The 19240-nt window shown below is 44.1% G+C and overlaps 1 protein-coding gene across 2 annotated transcripts in view; it reads right to left on the bottom strand.

Annotated features, from left to right (window-relative positions):
- The window catches only part of LOC147897371 (GDSL esterase/lipase WDL1-like), a 59707-nt gene that overhangs the window by 12589 nt on the left and 27878 nt on the right, over positions 1–19240 (bottom strand). The window contains exon 8 of one of the 2 annotated variants that reach the window (XM_087380576.1): positions 19175–19219. The exons of the other annotated variant lie outside the window; for it this stretch is intronic. Within the exon in view, the coding sequence (XP_087236702.1) occupies positions 19216–19219 (4 nt within the window). The 3' untranslated portion in view covers positions 19175–19215. The remainder of the gene's footprint in view (positions 1–19174; positions 19220–19240) is intronic. 2 annotated transcript variants of the gene reach the window in all.

Below are 19240 nucleotides of genomic sequence, written 5' to 3'. Positions count from 1 at the left end.
ATCCTTTTCTTGGATTTCAACTTCAAGAAGTCGTATGACAGAGTGGAGTGGTTCTTCTTGGAGGACAACATAGAGAGATTGGACTTCTCGAAGAGATGGATCAGAGGGGTTTCAGCTCTTTATGCAATGAGCTCCAATCAGGTGATCATTGGGAGCCACATAGGCAAGGCCTTCTCTCTTTCTCACTTGGTTCGACAGGGTTACCCCCTTCCTCTTCCTTTTCATAGCAAAGGCGCTAGGCTATTTTCTGCGCTGCTTTTGATTCGACAAGAGGAGAAGCTGCTGGACTTAGAGTTTGCAGATGATACTGCCTTGTATGTGGAGGGATCAGCAGAGCGAGAGCCCTGAGACGATCAAGGGGGCTTTGGCTATCTATTCTGGGGCCTCTAGGGCTCGGATCAACTGGACCAAATCTATTAGTTCTTCACAATCACAAAGGAGGCCCAAGAGGTCCAAGACGGGGGGGGGGGGGGGGGGCTGCTTTAAGCTTTCGATGGATTTTGCCACGGCAAAAGCGAGATACTTGCTGCTAGGTGGGTATTGATATTTCAGCAGAGCATCGGATTGCCCTAGTTCTAGAGAGAATTAGGCACAAGCTTCTCTACTAGAGCTCGGCCAAACTGTCCCTAGCAGGTCGAGAACTGGTAGCCAACCAGGTCCTTGCCATGGCCTGGTACATAGCCTCCTGTTGGTGCTTCCATCAGGGGTGTATGGGGCAGTTGAGATGTTTGGTGTGTAACTTCCTTGTGGGACACCCTGCACACCACCTGGAGGCGCGGTGTTAGAAATTGACCAACATAAGCTACCTACAGCGGAAGACTGGTAGAAAAGCCCAGGAGCTCACACAGTGTGTGTGGGGAGTGGAATCACAAACTTCTTAAACTTATGTGCATCAAATAGATGTGCAGACTCATCAATAGACTATAATCCAGCCAAATATAGAACCCACCAAAACAATATATTTCCGTCCAAAGCTATGGACACAATACAAAGATATAGATCCAAAGTCCCACCATAGCATGGTCCTTTGATCTTACCACAAGGTACTTCTTCTATCTGCCAGATATCTCTAGACTTGATCCCGCGTGCTCCACCTCGAGCATATGCAGACTCTCTGTCCACATCACAACACCTTGCTGCCCAGAGAGACAGCCAAGGTTCAGCCCCTTGAGAGCTCAGTCTGCAGCACACCTTCAACTCTCCTTCACCCCCAGTATGAGGCCCAAGGGAGTGGCTTCTGGCTGCTCCTGTCTGCTCTTGTTTTGGCTGAGTTGCTGGATGATTGAATGCCCCCCAAGGGGACTCTTTTATAGGCCTCTAGGGGCTTGGCTGACTCAGTCTGGCTGAGAGCCGACCTGGATGGCTGCCCATACCAGCCTAACCAGGGCCCTATATAAGGGTCTTTACTAGGCCCTTTGCAGCCTTTGTTCCAGGCAGGGACCCAGCCCTCTTGACCAGCCTAACCAAGGTCTGGTTGGCTGGATCAACCAGCCCCAACCAGCCCTACTGTTAGCTGACCTACTTGCTGATCTGTCCCGCCCTATTCCTGCGCCATCTTTACGGTATGTTGCAGGCCATGTGCCTACCCACACTCCTTGCCAGATAGCTCGCCATGTAGGCGCATGTACCCCGCAATATCCGTTGCAGCCACTTTGATGCGTCCATGTACTTTCCCTTGTCTCTCTAATTTCTGCCCCATGGCAGCCATCTTGCTGCCCATGTGGTCATCCCTCAGGACCCACATACACCTCCCCCATGCTCTCCTCTTCCAACACCCCCTCTCACCGACACATCTCGGCCCAATGCCAGCACGTCGATGACAATGCTCCCGAAACTCCGTGGCCGTAGTCCTCTGGAACATTTCGATGTCAAAATCTTTTCCTCGCTTTTCCTCTAGTGGCTCCTGCTCCACCAAGTCCGGTTCTGCTTCTGTATACCATCTTGGTACACAAGTCCATCTTTGGTAGCATCTCCTGGCACCACCACCTTCAGTCACGTTCCCGCCTTCGAGCTCGAGCAACCCAAACACCACGATCTTCCAGTTGTCCCCCTCATAATGAGTGAACAACCTGGAGTCTTCCAGGCACCATGCTCTGAGGGTCTATTTCAACCCGTCCTTCCTTTGGCAAGGTCTGCAATAAAAGAACATCTTGAGAAATGAAATCCTAAGAATATCTCCAGATAACCTAGACCACGAAGTCTTATTGAGCTCTCAAGCAGGTACTCTTTTGGCTTCGGTACACCTTGTCCATCACCTTCCAGCAATCTGTGTCCAAGATTTGAAGAAGCACCCACACTTCCCCTTCTACCTTCGAAGAAGGCCCATTCCTTCCAATCTCGCATTACCTGAGACATATGAAGAGCAGATTCTCTCCGCAACATGCTGTAAAGGTTCAAATTAAGAACATCAAGAACATACCTAATCGTCTTACTGCCTGTGTGCTTGCTCTGAAAGCAAACCGTGCATCTCATCGAGGCACATACCAAAAACCTATGCAATCCTGTACTGTCCCCTTCTGAATTACAGCAACCATTTGAACATGAAACCCTAGGGCACTCCATGGAATCCATCCTCGTGTCAGTATCAACAGCTACGCACCTGGAAGATTCCGAGCACTCCATGTTGTCCTTCACCTTCACAAAGGGTTCTAACTCTCCGTCGGCCCACATCTCAATATCAGACATCATCACTGTGGCTTCTAGGTCGGTATATCTGACCTCAGTAACACACGGAGATGTCACCAAGAACACTTCTTTAATTACCACATTAGCTTTGGCTTTTGTGTGACCCTCTAAATTTGAGTCGGACTCCTTGTGTTTTTTATCCGCCTTCTTCTTTCTGCAATCCTTCGCAAAATGGCATGGCGTGTCACAATAGAAGCACTTCTTCTGCTTCCTTTTCTTGGAAGTGTCCTCGTCATCAGAGTCATATTTCTTGGACTTGCCACCGTTAGGCTTGCCCTTTCCTTTGCTAATAACGCCTTGTTATCTTTGTCGTTGTTGTAGAGCTTCTCCCTAGCTTCTTCTTGGAACAGTAATGAACCCAACTTCTCAAAAGTTATGGTCCTCTGTCCTGCTGTCCCAGTCGTAACGAAGCTTTTGAAACTCCGAGGTAGCCTCCTTAGTACCATCAAGGCTAATTGGCACGAGTCCACCTTCTGACCAACCGATGCTAGTTGTTCCCTCACCACCTTGACCTTCGTCAAGTGGTCATGTACTGAATCTCCTTCATCCATATCCAAGTTGTAGAGCTGATGCTGAAGAAGCAAGATCCATGATGTGTTATATGTCTCGTACAAATCCTTCAAAATGGCCCACGCCTCTATTGACGTGTTGGTCATCTGGATGTAAGGAAGCACAGAGTCCGTTGTAGTCCCTATGATCAATGCCATGGCGTGGGCACCTCTATCTTCCCAAGCTTCAAGCTTCTCTCCATCTACTAGTATGAGTTCCTCCCATTGTTGTCCACCACATCCTCCGGCTTCTCCTCGACTCCCGTTGTCAGTTTCCAAAGTTTCCGAGCCACTAAATGACTCCGGATCTTCACCTTCCAAATAGGGTAATTTGTCCCATCCAGTTTCCCAAACTCACCAAAGTTAGGGATGGTGAAAGAAAGAAATTTGGGGGAGGAGTAAGGGAGAGAAGGGGCTGAAGAGGCTTCTGAAATCGGCATCTCTGCTGCTAAACCACACAATAAAATCGAACGAACTCAACTTTCTGTAGACCAGAACTCTGTACGAATTGATTGAACCTGAGTCACCCTGCTTCTCACAAGGGCACTCTGTCTTTTAGTTGTGGAAGTCAACTCCCAAGAGCTTCTGAATCAGGGTCATCCTTCAGCAAGGTCCCTGCCTTCAAGCTTCCACAATTGTGAGCCTCCTACTTGGGCTTTGATACCGTGTTAGAAATCGACCAACAGAGGGTACGCACAACAGAAGACTGATAGAATAGCAAAGGAGCTCACACAGTGTGTGTGGGGAGTGGAATCACAAACTTCTTAAACTTAGGTGCACCAAATAAATGTGCAGAATCAACAATAGACTATAATCCAGCCAGATATGGAAACCACCAAAACAATATATTTCCGTCCAAAGCTATGGACACAATACAAAAGAGATAGATCCAAAGTCCCACCAAAGCAATCTTATCACCTACTATCTGCCTGATATCTCTAGACTTGAGCCTGTGTGCTCCACTTCGAGCGTATGTAGACTCTCTGTCCACATCACAACACCTTGCTGCCCAGAGAGACAGCCAAGGTTCAGCCCCTTGAGAGCTCAGTCTGCAGCGCACCTTCAACTCTCCTTCACTGCCCATATGAGGCCCAAGGGAGTGGCTTATGGCTGCTCCTGTCTGCTCCTGTTTTTGCTGAGTTGTTGGATGATTGAATGCCCCACAAGGGGCCCTTTAATAGGCCTCTAGGGGCTTGGCCGACTCAGTCTGGCTGAGAACCGACCTGGATGGCTGCCCCTACCAGCCCTACCAGGGCCATATATAAGGGTCTTTACTAGGCCCTTTGCAGCCTTTGTTCTAGGCAGGGACCCAGCCCTCTTAACCAGCCTAACCAAGGCCTGGTTGGCTGGCTCAACCAGCCCCAACCAGCCCTACCGTTAGCTGACCTACTTGCTGATCTGTCCTGCCATGCGCCATCTTTAGGGTATGTTGCAGGCCATGTGCCTACCCACACGCCTCGCCAGATAGCTCGCCATGTAGGCGCATATACCCGGGATATCCCGCCATCTTGTGCTGCTCCAAAAGGCCAGATTTATGCTAAGTATGCATCGCCATCTGCCATGGTCTTGATGCCATGTGTTGCAGCCCCTTTGATGCGTCCAGGTACTTTCCTTTTTCTCTTTGATCTCTGCCCCCATGGCAGCCATCTTGCTGCCCATGTGACCATCCCTTAGGACCCAGGTCCACCTCCCCCATGCTCTCCTCATAGGGGGGCTTACAGATGGGGAGGTGACCTTTCCAACACGCTAGATGTTAGGATCTTGAGCGACAGCCGTCAAAAGACTGGAGCGTTTCTACAAGGCTTGGGCACCAAGCATTTCTATATTTTAAAGCCATGAGGTATTCATTGGTTGTATTGTCTACCCCCTGGCTGTTAGCCCTAGTTTCAGAGCTATATACTTGGAAACAGGCTGGTCTTCTTTCTTTCAGCCAGTTTTCTTCCTCATGTTCCCATGATCAGCACCTTGTGGGCAGCTGATTTGTAGGGTTGGTTTTTCAAGCATTAATAGAAAGATCTTTTCTCTAGAAAAAATTAAAATTTGTAGAGCCAAGAGACAGTTGTTGCATGTTTGAGCACCCGTGTTGGCAAATCGTCAAGTATAGTATGGAGGGTGGAATCCAAGGTTTAGGTGTGGCCCGAGTCCCATGAGGGGTGTGAAAGAGGCCGTGACTAGGTGGAAATGTGATCTTGAGAGCCCTTGATGTGTGTGTGCACCACTCTAATTAGGAAAATAGGTTCATAGAAATACAGGACCCTTATTGTTATAGTTTGGTATCAGAGCTCTTGTTGAGTGTAATAGGAGAAGAAATAAGTTTAACAACAGGGACCCCCAAATTGAAATTGGGAATTAATTAATTAGTCCGTGTGTGGGGGCATGTGTTTTTCTTTTCTGGGGGGGTGGAAGGGTGGATGCATGGTATGCCACGTGGTAGATATGCATGCCATGTTCTAGATTTGTTTATTTGGAGATTTAAGGGGTGCCCTACGCTGCGATCATTACGGCGTGCCACGACAAGATTGATGATGGATACGATGCCCGTATTTACTTTGTTTGAATGATGGAATCAGCGCCCGTATTCACAATGAGGTCGATGTTGCAGCCGATGCCTGTGATATATAGATTGTTGGGCAAATGGACCTGGCGGATTGTTGGAGCAAGGATGAAAGGCAAAAGGCTTGCGAGGAGTTGTGCTGCGGACGAATCCAAGGATAACAATGACGATGCCAACCAGCCCAAAAGTAACTATAGCTATAGCTTCGAAGGGAAACAGACCTACTGCAACTGCAGCGTGTACAAGAACTCCTGTTGGCTCCCGAAGGATACAATTATGGCTTCAACTTCTAAAACTATACAAGGCCAAAGTTGTTACGCTCAAGTTGCGGTGACATGACCTCAGAAGGGTCAGAAGACCTTTTTTTTTCAAGGATCAATGTTTGTATTATATTTGTTTGGGCTTTACATAAATGATCAGAAAGGAATCAAAGTCAAGGTCCTTGGTGAGGGTGATATGGCACTAGACTAGGTGGATCTAAGGCTAAGGGGTCTAAATGCATTAAATGTGCCAAGGGGCAAGTGATTTCAATGATATCCCAAGAGAGGGGTGATGCATTTAGAGGTACCCTAAATGGTAGACATGTGGCATACTAGATCTATCTAGGGAATTGGGGCTCGTTGGGATTTTGCAAGCAGGAACTTTCACGTAAGAGAGTGTGTGTGCTTGCTACCATCGAGGTTGGCTGGGAGGAAAATACATGCCTACCCCTGTGATTGTGAAGAAAGTTAGGCCTTTGAATGGTTAGTCGTAATAAGAGTATGTATATAGCTTTGTCTTTCCACTGTCCTACCTCCACGAAGGTTCAAGCTATGCGACCGTGGAAAGTCAACTCTCAAAGATGCAAGCCAACAAAAAGTCATCAATCCACGTGGATCCCCAAGAAATTGTTGGAGAGACGAGGACTTGTTTACTGAGATGTTGAGGTTTGTGCAGGACGAAGGCAAGACCTGCGAAGCCAGGAAAAGCGGGGAGTCGAAAGTTTTTGAGTTGAGTATCACGGTTGGTGTAGGAGGCAGTGATATCAACGTGGGTATGCTTCGGAATGTCGAAAAAATTTGCAGGAGGTTTGCATGTCAGGGTTTTGTGCTGTCAAACGTGGAGGTGCATTGTCTCATCTGCATTTCCAAATGGTCATTCGGATCTCTGCACGAAGCATTCATACCGTCAACAGGTTAATACATAAATATCTTGGGTGGGATGTTAAGAGACCGGAAGGCGGTTTGATTATGTGTCGTTGTTTGAAGCAACGTAATCTTCATACGTATCATGGAATGCTAGGATATTGTCTTAAAGATTACGGGCAACCTCACTTCAAAAGAGTGTGTAAAAATGTTAGTCGCCAAGACTTAGAAACTAGCATAGAGCTATATATCAGGTATGGGGAAGATGAAATCAAGAATCAGGTTTGTCTGAGCAGCGTAAATGTTTTTTATCATTCGTTCCTATTTTGGAAGTTCAAATTGGGTTGCAGGCTAGGAATGACTCTGAGCAAATGTCTGTTGAAAATGCTCCAATCAGGCCAGTACTATCCATCTGCCGCGTGGGTAATTCCATACCAGGGAAAGGGGATGGACGCTCGAAGGACGCAGTGCCTTTGGAAGGCCATGGTTTCACCGAATACCTTAATGGCTAGTGATATTAGCCAATATTCTTCTGCTGCAAATCAGGAATGAGCAAGCCGCGACTGGATCAGCACATTGAGCATCATGATGCGCCTCGATATTTTGATTTTGGTGTTACTCCTCCTCGTACTGTGTTTCCAACTAGTGCGCCAGCTGAGCCAATCGATGTTGGGGATCAGAATTTGTTGCTATGCAATGAAATCCCTCTAACTACAAGCCAGGTTCAAAGTGTGGGTCTGTTGAAAAACACCGGCTTGGAAAGGAGCCCGCAAATTCCACCAATGGAAGTGAATCCTCCAGCAGCAGCCGTGTGCATTTGCCTGACTATTTGCCGCTTATCACAAAATCCAGGAATGGAATTCACATTACCTAAGTTTTTCAACGATCGTAGTGGGAACTGTGGATCAATTTTGAAGTTTTGCTGAGCCTCGTGAAGGCGATTGTAATTGCAGGCAGCGTAAATAAAGTATCCAAATTTTGTATCAATTGTGTCAATCGCAGTGTTTGATATAAGTTAAATGTTGAATTAATCGTTTTATTAAATTATCGGGTTACCTTTTTCCTTTTTTTTTTAAATTATCGGGTTACTTAAAGCATAGGTTAATTGAGCTACACGTGAAAGCGATTAATTAATTAATAGCACGAGAAGCGAATAGGGGAGGCCCTATTAATAGACATCTCAGCTCTCTAATTAGGAGGACAGGTTCATAGACCCTTAGTATTACAGTTTGTATCAGAGCTCCTGTTGAGTGTATTACAAGTTTAACAATAGACATCTCAGTTGGGTTGCTAGCAGTGTCACCTTAAGGCTGGTCTAGTGTCGTGAAGCCTCAACTTGAAGAGCTTAAGGCTAGTGCACGCTGGCACATCAAACCCAGAAGCTGCATCACATCGTTAAAGTGTATTCTAATACTGTTTTAGCCATAAAGGTTCGTATTGTCCTGATTACCTAACTTCTTGCTCTACCTCTTGGTTCCTGAGTAATGAAATAACCATGTATCTAGTCAAAGTGGGAGGATGCTCTTTGTAAGAGAGCATGGTGACAAAAGTGTCCCGCAAGTCTGGAAGACTTCTGAGAGGAAGATCAACTGCCTGTGGATCAACTATCACGCATTGCCAGTTGTTCTATCAGGTCTTTGAGCTGAATCAAATGACCATTTATATTCTGACCCTCTCGCATTCTAAGTCTACCTAACTGACTTTTACTAAATAAGGCTTTTGATGTACTAGCATCTTCATAGGTGATCTATTATATCTTCCGGGTTAGCTGCTGTTTTTAGGTTTTTGATAATGCTATCCTTGATTCCCGAAATTGTGGCTGCCCAAAGCTTGAATTTCAAGATGCTATAGTTGTTTCCGTCTAACTTGGTACTCTCTGGAAAGCGACATTCATTGGCCTGACTCATCGTGGCTTAGCTATGTGAGTGCAGTGTGTACTTTAAAAGAGCAAATCAATCAAATGAAAGTGATGACACCTAAGCAAACACTTTCTAATTAAAGCACAACATAATAAGAGACCAAATATAAATAAGGCTTAAGCCCCTACCACTATTCGGAGTCGATTGAAACGATGATGACACTCCCTGTAGAGCCCAAAACCACCTCCAAACAGCTAGTGATCTTCTCTCCATGTGAGGATCTTCTAGTTATCGTAAACCCCTCTTTCCATGTGAGAGGATAACCGGGTATGAGATTATTACACGAGAGTACTCTGGATGACCACGATCAGGCCCATGCAATACAACTAGCAATTGAAAATGTTCTCTTCTTTGTAAAGACAGAGGATAGACCAATCAATGAACTGGGGTAAACAAATGCAAGATGCTAGTTCTCGATGATGAGACAAATACACACAATCAAGGTGCAGCTTCACAAGCCTCGCAGCAAGGTGCTTGTGGATATGACGGCATGCAAAAAGCACGTTCGAAGGGCAAGGCTAGGATGAAATACTTGGTGGCGAGACAAGCATGGCCTTATAGCCACTCAAAACAGGTGGCACACCTGAAGTAGGCCTTAGGGTGACGTCAGATTCTGAAGTCTTTTTTATAAAAAAAACTTTTAAAGGCCTAGATCAGATTTCTGTCCATGTCTGTCAATGGGAAAAACATGTTCTGTCGACAAAAATATTTGCATCTGTATCCCTTAGAAAATCTCTGATTTCTGAAGACGTTTGTTTGCTCCTGTGAATCACCTTCTGCTTAGGCCTCTGCAAAGGCTTCCTGATCTTCTCAAGCAGGTTGCCTCTCTCTGTTGGGTTTCAGGCAGCCCCCCCTTGAGCCTTTCTGCGCTGGCCTTATTGCAATGTTGCCATATGTGGAGACATCAAATGTCTTCCACAAAATGACAATGATTACAGATTGCAGATTTCCACACTGATTGTCTGCACAGATTGTGCCAATGTTTTGTCAACAGTATGAAGGGGATGATCGTTGCACTAACCTGATTTTGGATGTGATGTTTGCAACACGCCACTTTGCCCCCTTTCACATCGCTTGTCGACAGATATCCACTTCAGCTTACAATCATGAGTCAGATCTGCAGGTCGTCTGCTGTTTGCTTGTTCTTTGCAGGTATGCACTTGATTGTGATCTGGTCGCCAGCTCCTTCCGCTCTGTTCTTCTTAGGCCTATGCAGAGGCCTTTATGAGGCTTTAGCTGCAAGTAGGCGATGAATGCTTCTGCTTGTGTAAATGGAGGGTGTCAATGAAGGCACGTTTACTACTGCCGCTGGTGAAGCACTACTTTGTTTTATTTGTATTTCTTCATTTACAGATGTGCAACGTATTGCCTTTGTTGATGCAGATTCAGATCGGCACTTGGCTGAGCCTCTTGCAGGTTCTTGTGCTGATTTCGTCATTAAAAGTTTCCATCATGTGCAGGTTGTCAGCTTCCTTTTTGGCTAATACCACCATTTGGTCTTCTCGCACACTTCTCTATGCAAAAGTCTTCGTTGCCACTACAGGCTTCAGGCCCTTTTGCTCCAAATCACTCTTTGTTTATCCTCTGCAGGTACTCCTTGCAAATGAAGACGCTTCTCTGCTTTGGAGCCTGCTCTAGATGCTCGACACTTTGGCCCACAGCTGTGAGGTCTTTACATGATCTCAGCCTTGAAACTAGGGTTTCTCAGACCCTCTTCTATAGCCGTTCAACCTACAGTATATCCCTTACCTGCTTTAGAGCAGATTTCTTCTTGCAAACTTGCAGAGGATCTTCTTCCTTTGGCTGAGTCTTAGTTCCTAACAAAGGACGCAGCAAGGGCTCGATTACATGGATAACTCTAGCTCAGTGCCTATGTTTACAGGTTCGGCCATTCTATGGACTGGTCAGCCAGTTTACAGGCAGGTTGGCTGGGTTTCCAGCCTATAAAAAGGCCCCAAGGCTGATTTTGGTGCCTCAATTGGGAGCTGCCGCCAATGCAGCAGGGATGTCCAGATCTACAGCAAGAGTCTTCATCAAGGGGCTGCCTATACAGCAGCAAGGGGAAACGGAACCAAGGAAAAGCAGGCCAAGCATCCAGGAGCAAGCAGTCCAAGGGAGCAGCAGCAAGGCGTGCTTGCAGGGTAGCACTACGAGATCCACACAAGCTCTAGGGGAGCCACAAGAAGTTAGAAGAACAGTTTGGGGAGCCACTAGGGTCCACATCTAGTCAGCACCCTACTGATAGAGGGTGATACAGTGTGCTCACCTTTTGCATATGATTAGGACCACGTTGGACAAATATATATGCCGTTTCTACATCTCTATGTAGCACAGATCCTTTACTTTATGCACATCAATCATTGTACACATCATGCAAAGAAGATTTGAAATTGATGCTGTGTGACTCCTGGGCACTATCTTGTTTATCTATCTTCCGCTGCATTAAGGGAAAGAAAGAAAAGAAAGAAATTTTATTAGAGTCTTCGGAAGCCGATGAGTCTATGAGACTGAAAGAAAACCTGATACAAATCACAGTAAGGGAGCATTGGCCTTAGCAAGCAACCTCCACAACCTTTTGTTTTCTAACACTTCTTGGTGGCTTCTCATAGAAGCTAGGGCTCACACTGACACTATGTGACCAATTAAAATGCTTGTATTTGATGGGCATGATACTTTGTACAAGCCTTAAACTTACTTGTTTTACTGCTTGTTCAAAGTATCATGCCCATTTGATATCATTTTCATTGTTTGGAATGCATATTTCCTTGTTTCTTACCATGCATCATGCATGAGTGTTGAAAAATATGCATCGGTGTACTTCTAGCATGTGTGCTTGTCTCCAATGGATATGATACTTTACTTAGGCCTTAGCCTTACTTAGTTTAAGGATTTTTCAAATTATCATACCCATCAGATATCAATTGTGTGGTTTGGAATATATACATCCTTATTTTTAGCCTATGAAATTAGCATAGACCCTAAATCCAAAACCTTGGGCCCTAAAGCTTGGACCCTAGACCCTCGACCCTTGATTTTAGACCCTTCACCCTAGATTTTAGACACTTGACCCTAGAACTCAAATGTATGCCCTAAATCCTAAATTCTAAACCCTAAGTCCTAGACCCAAACCCTAGACCCTAAACCTATGACCCTAGACCCTAGAACCTAGACCCTAAACCCTATACTCTATTTACAGAACCCTAGCTAAACCTAAACCGCAAGAAATAATTTATAAGATATCTTGATTTGAGCAATAGGTTATGTTGTATCCCAATCTGTTAAGCAACATGTTGAGAAAAGTCCCAACCTATTGCTATGCACACAACCTATTGCTCAAATAAAAAAATATGTTGATTTGAGCAATAGGTTGTGTGCACCCCTAGCCTATTATGTGAGCAATAGGTTGGGAGCTTCCCCATCCTATTGCTCATGCAATAGGTTAGGGGTTCACACAACTAGTTGCTCAAATCAACAGTCTAGAAAACTTAGAAAACACAAAGAGAAACACCCCACTCATGATCGTGAACTACTTGCAGTTGTTCATGCATAGAATATTAGAGGCATTTTCTACTTGGTGTGAAATTTGATGTTCAAATGGATCACCAAAGTTTAAAATATATACTTACTCAACCTTGGTTAAATCAAATACATGCACTAGATGCAATACCTACATCTACTTGGCTGCCCTAGAGTGAGTGAGATGGTGAGTGCATACTTACGTGACACATGGTAAGACCACAAGAGATAGACCAGTGGAATGGTGCCATTTGGCAACCATTCCCTTCATCCATGATTATGGCATGTGGAGGCTTGCTACATCATTCGGCCCATTAAAAATCTCTAGCCGTTGTCCATGACATAACATCATGGATGTCCTAACCTAGGACTCTTTTTGGCCTTTGATTAAACCACTCTTTTTGGCCTTTTATTAAACCTAAACCTAGGAGCTCCACCTACCACTCTTTTTGGCCTTTGATTAAACCTAAACCAAAATTATCCCAAAGGTAATATTGTCAACACCAATGTACAATTGTTTAGCACTTGTGCCACATAGTTCATCAATTTTTCCAACATCAAAGCCTTGCAAAGATGTGTATAAAGCTGAGACTCATGAGTTGCTACAAATGGGACTAATGCTTGGATTATCTTGATCTTCACCTTGTATTATTATCTCAATATGTGTACTAACTAATGAAGATTTAAATTTGGACCATTTGATAGAATCTTCTCCAAAGTTATGAAGCTTACTCATATTAAAACAGATAAGAAATCAAATTTATCTCTAAAACAGTTTCCCACATGTCTAGATGCACAAAAAAGGGTGAAAAGAGTCCGAGGATGTAATGGATGGTCAAACAAAAAGAGCAAATGGAGGACATGCTAAAAGCATATGTGTTAGCAAATGGTCACCATTGTTAGGGTTTTCTTATAGGGAGTACTAGGTGAAGTAAGACATGCCCAGATTACCCAAGATTAGAAGATGCTAAAATTACCAAGAGCCAATATCTACCAAGCTATAAACGGGAATGCACCTTTTAAGGACAGGGAGAAATTTTTCCTAAGATTTTCCCTCACGCTAAGTCCTTGATAGTAAGACTATTAAGTTATCGGCTTCATACTATGAGTCCTGGTTAATTTCAAAAAGAATAGGTAAGGAGGTAGGCTATAAATTGGAATCATCACTAAGATGCAAGGTGCATCTAGTGTTTCATTGATTAAAGCTGATTTAAGGACTAAGTGATTCAATGATTTATGGACTTGTTAATATAGCAAGAAATAGAGGATGATGGAGAGTGCACTCCGATAAGAATCCCAGATCGAGGAAAGATGCAAGTTCAAATCATAGTGTTGGTTGCATAGCATGGTTTTCCCGCTATTAGAGGTGACCTGGGACTCCATCTACAAAACATAGAGAACATTCCCATATTTTTTATCATGGATGATGTTGATTCTCAAAGAAGGAAAGGTTTTACCTTCTACCTAAGACTATAATGTGACCTTATATGGCCTGGTTCCCAAAATTCTTTAAAGAGGCTACATAGTAGTTCACAAAGGGTTCAGAAACACATTTTGTAGGTTTCAAATAGAAACATTTCAAAATAGTAGGAGTTGTTTCGCCTAGAAATGTGTTGCATCTATAGGTACATAGGTACATTTGTGTGCCTATGAGCATGTAGTATACATGTGCACATAAATACATCTCTCTTGCAGTAAGACTTCAATTGTTACGCTCAAGTTGAGGCAACATGACCTCGGAAGGGTTAGTCGACATTTTCCTTTAAAGGATCAATGTTTGTATTATATTTGTTTGAGCTTTACGTAAATAATCAAAAAGGAATCAAGGTCAAGGTCTTTGGTGAGGGTGACATGGCACAAGACTAGGTGGATATAAGGCTAAGGGGTCTAAATGCATTAAATGTGCCAAGGGGATTTCAATGATATCCCAAGAGAGGGGTAAATGATGCATTTAGGAGGTAACCTAGAATGAAGACATGTGGCATACTAGATCCATCTAGGGAATTGGGGCTCGGTGGAACTTTGCAAGCAGGAGCTTTCACGTAATTTTTTTTGGTATTCTGAGTTTTGCAACCACCGAGGTTGGCTGGGAGGATATTGTGTGTGCCTATGCCCGTGATTTGAAGAGAAAAGTTCAGGTGTAACAGTTTAATCGTAATATCAATCCCACACCAAATCCTCTTGGCTGAGTTCGGAGTCCCTTCAACTTGATGCAACATTCCAAGTGATCACATACCTCCATCGACCATGACCTCAAGTCGATGTAGGCTATTATAGCTGGCCCTATCTGCATCCATGGCATTAGCAGCCAAGGGAGATCCTAGATGCTGATATGCTAGGACATGCAGATGATTTGTGAGCCTTGGGCTTCACATGGACAGATTGCAAACTTTTAGTCTCAAGGCATGTTCTCTTCCACTCACTTATCATGAGGCAAACGAGGTCATTCAAGAGGATCTCGTACAGCTAGATATGTGCACAACCCCGTTAGCACCATAGTTAGGGGAAACGGAAACGGGAGACCGGGGAACAAAACGAAAACGGAAACGTTTCAGGATTTCTGGGAGGGCTGAAACGGGGAAACGCCACGTCAGCAAGGGACGTTTAGAAAAGGGAGTTTTGAGATGAGAACACACACATTTAGAATGCTACAGCCTATAGCCTACCTGTAACTTAAAATATAGTGCATAATACTTACCACATGGCACAATGTCACTTAGAAGTTGGAAGTTAGAACTTAGAACAAGTTACAAATTATAACTTAGAACTTGGAGCTTAGAAGTTAACTTAGCAGTGAGCAATACATATTATAAATATAAATGAAAAATCTGAAATCAATGAGAAAAGCTGAAGATTGACAAGTTACAAAATGCCAAAGGCAATATAATATATGATTCATATATGTATTATGTCTCATTGTCAAGAGTCAAGACTCAAGACTCAAGAGTCAAAAGTACAAAATTCAGATTCCCAAAAGCCTAGGCTCTAAGCCTTAAGGCCAACCGCTACATCACTGATGATATGATCAAAATCCATAATGTAGATTCTAGAATCTAGATAGCTCAGCTGCTCAAGAGTCCTCCTCCTCCTCCTCCTCCACTGCCATCTCATCGTCGTCATCGTCATCGTCCTCCCCCTAGTGAGGGTGTCATCAGGCTTATGAAAACCAATGAACTTGTCATGAGTGTACTCCTGTCTCATCCTGTTAAGCAAACGCAAGTTTGCATTAACAAAGACAAGATCGTTTGCCTTGTGTGCTTTGAGACGGTTCCTCTTCTTCGATTGCAGCTGTGGGGAATCAGCTCCATAATCCTCCCACCATGTAACACACCCAACTCGAAATCTGAAATTTGAAAGATCATAAAATTCAGATATATGGCAAAGCTCATGAAATCTGAGAATTATGAATCATTGAATAGTAAAATTTAAGAATTTAAATGAGTTAGGATTACCTGTCATGCTTAGCATCTGGCCATCCAAATATGCCCTCCTTATTGCGGTAATTGGCGAGCTGGTCCTTCACTGTCCGGCGAGCCTCTGGCATTTGCACCATCTTCTGAAGAGTGAGGTTCCAACCACGGACCACCTCTACATCACTTTGTTGTGCAGTTGCCTTGTGTTGAAACTCTGGGTCCAACACAAATGCAGCCGCATGAATGGGAGAGTAGTACTGATTCCACCTAGTCACAGCCAAGTCCTCCAGCTCTTTCAACCTGTGGGGATCTTTCTCTAACACTCTGATATTTTCTATCATACGATCCATCCCCTCATATACCTTGCCAATAAAAGGCATGTCTCCATCAACCTTTTTAGCAACAAGACAATCGGCTTACACAAGTCATACAAGTGTGATGCATCAACCCAAAAGTCATCGCTGCCTATGCACAAATCGTACACCAATATCCCAAGAGCCTGCTTTGAAGTGGGCCATGCATCCCACTGTGGGCTTGCCACAACCTGCTTAAGAGCAGGTCTCATTTCAATGAGTCTGCGAAGCATCATATAATTGTATGCAAACCTTGTCTTTGCATACTTCAAAAGCTCCTTCCTTGCATAGGTGTGATACAAAGAGAGAGAAAAATGATGGCGTGTAATGAACCCAACTATCTCTCTTCCATTATCAATAACAATTTTTACCCAAGGTAATTTGCCAATGTCTTTCAACAAATTATTCAAACAATGGGCAACACAAGAACTCCATTGAATATGGAGGTGGCCTCATTAACTGCCTTCACCTCATCCTCTAGAAGCTTTCCCCTCAATGCATCAAAAGTGGGAGGGCTGTATGTGGGCCCAAAGGCTGTAATTTCAGTCACCATCTCCTTGAAATAAGCAGACCGTGCCACATTGAAACTAATCCCATTCGAGTAAAAGAAATGGGCCACGGCTGCATCTACTTGTGTCTTCCTTTATGGATGCCATGCAGTATAAAGGGTGCTTTGCCTTCGTGTAGGTGGGAGAGGTGAAGGAGATGCAGTAGGAGTAGAACCTGTAGCTCCAAGAACATGTGCACTCCCAGAAGATGAAATTGTAGTAGCAGCAGTAGAGGGAAGATGACTCCTTTTTGCAGTAGCCATATGAGCACCTGAAGTAGCTCCTCCACCAGTGCATGCAATAGTCCTACCTTTCTTCGCGGAAGGAAATGCCTCAACCTCTCATGCCAACCTTTCTTTCTCTTCCTCGGATATTTCATTGCATATTGTAATCCCCTCTCCCTTGATGCCAAGAAGATGGACCTTCACCCTATCAGGAATCCCACCTCTTTTCAATCCACAAAGCCTGCACATGAACTTGCGAGTGCCTCCTTTCTTGGAGTCGTAGGCACCCAGGAGATCGACTTGACTCCACCAAAAATCTGATTGGGTGAATTCTACCTCGGAATGAGACTCAGGGGTAGGGTGTCTTGAAGCCATGGAAGCTTGTTGCTTGAAAGGGGGGCTGAAACTGCAAAGAGAGCCAAGGGTTGAAAGAGAGGGCTGAAACTTGAAAGTGGGGCCTGAAAGAGGAGGGAACAGAAGGCTGAAAGAGAGGGCTGAAAGAGGGGGCTGAAGGAGGGCTGGAGGGGAGTAGATGATGATGGAGGGCTGAAGCAAGCTGCAGGAGAGAAAGGAGAGGAAAGGAGTGAATGGGGCTGAAGGAGGGCTGGAAAACCTTGAGGATGGACTCTAGAGAGAGTATGAGGCTGAAGGAGTGGAAGGAGGCCAAAATCAAATGCAAAAAGACAAAAAACGGGGCTGGCGGCGGATTTCGCGTGATTTTGGAGACCTAGCAGCCTGTGTTGTCTGAAACAGCACATTTCAAGGCTCTGAAACGCGTTTCAGACTGGCTGAAACGGCATTTCAAGCCTGGCTGGGCTCTGAAACACGTTTCAGCGTAACTGTGGTTAGCACCCTGTTGAGCTTCGACCATACGACACAGAGACCGATTGCTCAGGATATAGAGATGAGATTGTGAGACCTTGACATGGGGCCAACATACTAGTTGATGAAAAACACATTCTAGGACCTTAAGATAAGAAATTAGACGAGTACCTTACCTTGGACCTCTCTGCACACATTGCTTCATGTTCTCATTACCAATGGCGAAGCTTCACATCGCTCACATGAAAAGCAATAGAGTCTTCTTTTGTACAATGGAAGATTTAGGAAACGTACAGCCTCACTGATGGGTGCAATCATTCAAAAATTAGCACAATGCCTCTTTTTGAGAGTTGTCTTATGTAAATGTTTGTACTCTTTTAAAGTCTTTTCTTCTTATTTTTATGACCACTTTCTTCTTACCCAACGTTCTTGTTTCTCTTAATTTCATGTATGAACAATAAAAACTCGTATATAAGAGCATAGTTTTGGCTATTTATGAATGGACGTGAAGGATGCCAAGCACATCACTTCAAAAGGTGCTTCCCCCTCTTCCATCATATCAAGGCGTGTTCCACCGCTCTATTAATGACACATGTCGAATATGAGGTATGGTCTACAATGAAGGAGATATCAATGGAGCTGGATAATTGTTAATTATTAAAATTTTCCTTGAATGCCTTTCCAGATCTGGTTTCAGCTCCTCAAACCACTTCTCATAGATTCAAAAATGCTTTGATTTGGATTGCCACAAACATATTTGCTCTCATTTAGTCTTCTAGATTATCTCCTTAGCTAAGAACAAATGACTCCAATAACACATTTCGCTGCATCACCTCTATCACACTAGCATTACTTGCTTTAGATTGACCTTCCTCACCCTCATCAGCTTGCTTTCAGAGCAGCTCCCTGCTTTCTTAAACTGTAGGCCACTTTTGACATAGATCTTTATTTTTTAGCCAATTCCAAGGAATTAGCTTTCAAGTCATTTCTGTCTTTTTTTCCAGCTAGTTGCCTTTGAGATTGCTGTAGGTCTATGTAGTGGATTTGAGATTCTGCATACCATTATTGCTCCAATCTAGCTTCTTCTTGGTTTGTAGGGGGATACGTGCTGAAAACAATTGTCAATTGTAATTTCAAACCCTTCCAACATGCCTTGATTGTGCCATGCCTCAAATCTGAAATGATCCTGTCTGTTTTTTAGCACTGCCTTCCAGGCAGTGCTTTCTCCTCTCACTTTTGTTAAAAAATGTCTGCTCACCCTTCTAATTCAATCTTTTATCCCCTTCTTTTCCACGTGGTTATCCACCTTCTATTACAATATGAGGCAGTGCTCACAAGTACTTGTACTCCTTTGTTTATTTATACGTACTTTGGCCGTGCAACATTAATTGAATCAGGATTCAGCAGGCATATTCTTTTCAGCCATTAACCCTTAACTTCAGGTCCATCTTGGGAAAACAACTTGTACCAGTAATCAGTATGGTCTTTTACAGTAATTTTCGTCCCTTTCTACCTGCAGGAAAACAATGCACTT

Source organism: Dipteris shenzhenensis, chromosome 10, assembly GCF_047967505.1.
Source record: "Dipteris shenzhenensis isolate YYH24624 ecotype China chromosome 10, Dip_SZ_1.0, whole genome shotgun sequence".
NCBI classification, from domain to species: domain Eukaryota; kingdom Viridiplantae; phylum Streptophyta; class Polypodiopsida; order Gleicheniales; family Dipteridaceae; genus Dipteris; species Dipteris shenzhenensis.
The sequence above is the reverse complement of the archived record's forward strand: the minus strand, read 5'-3'. Positions and strand labels throughout refer to the sequence as shown.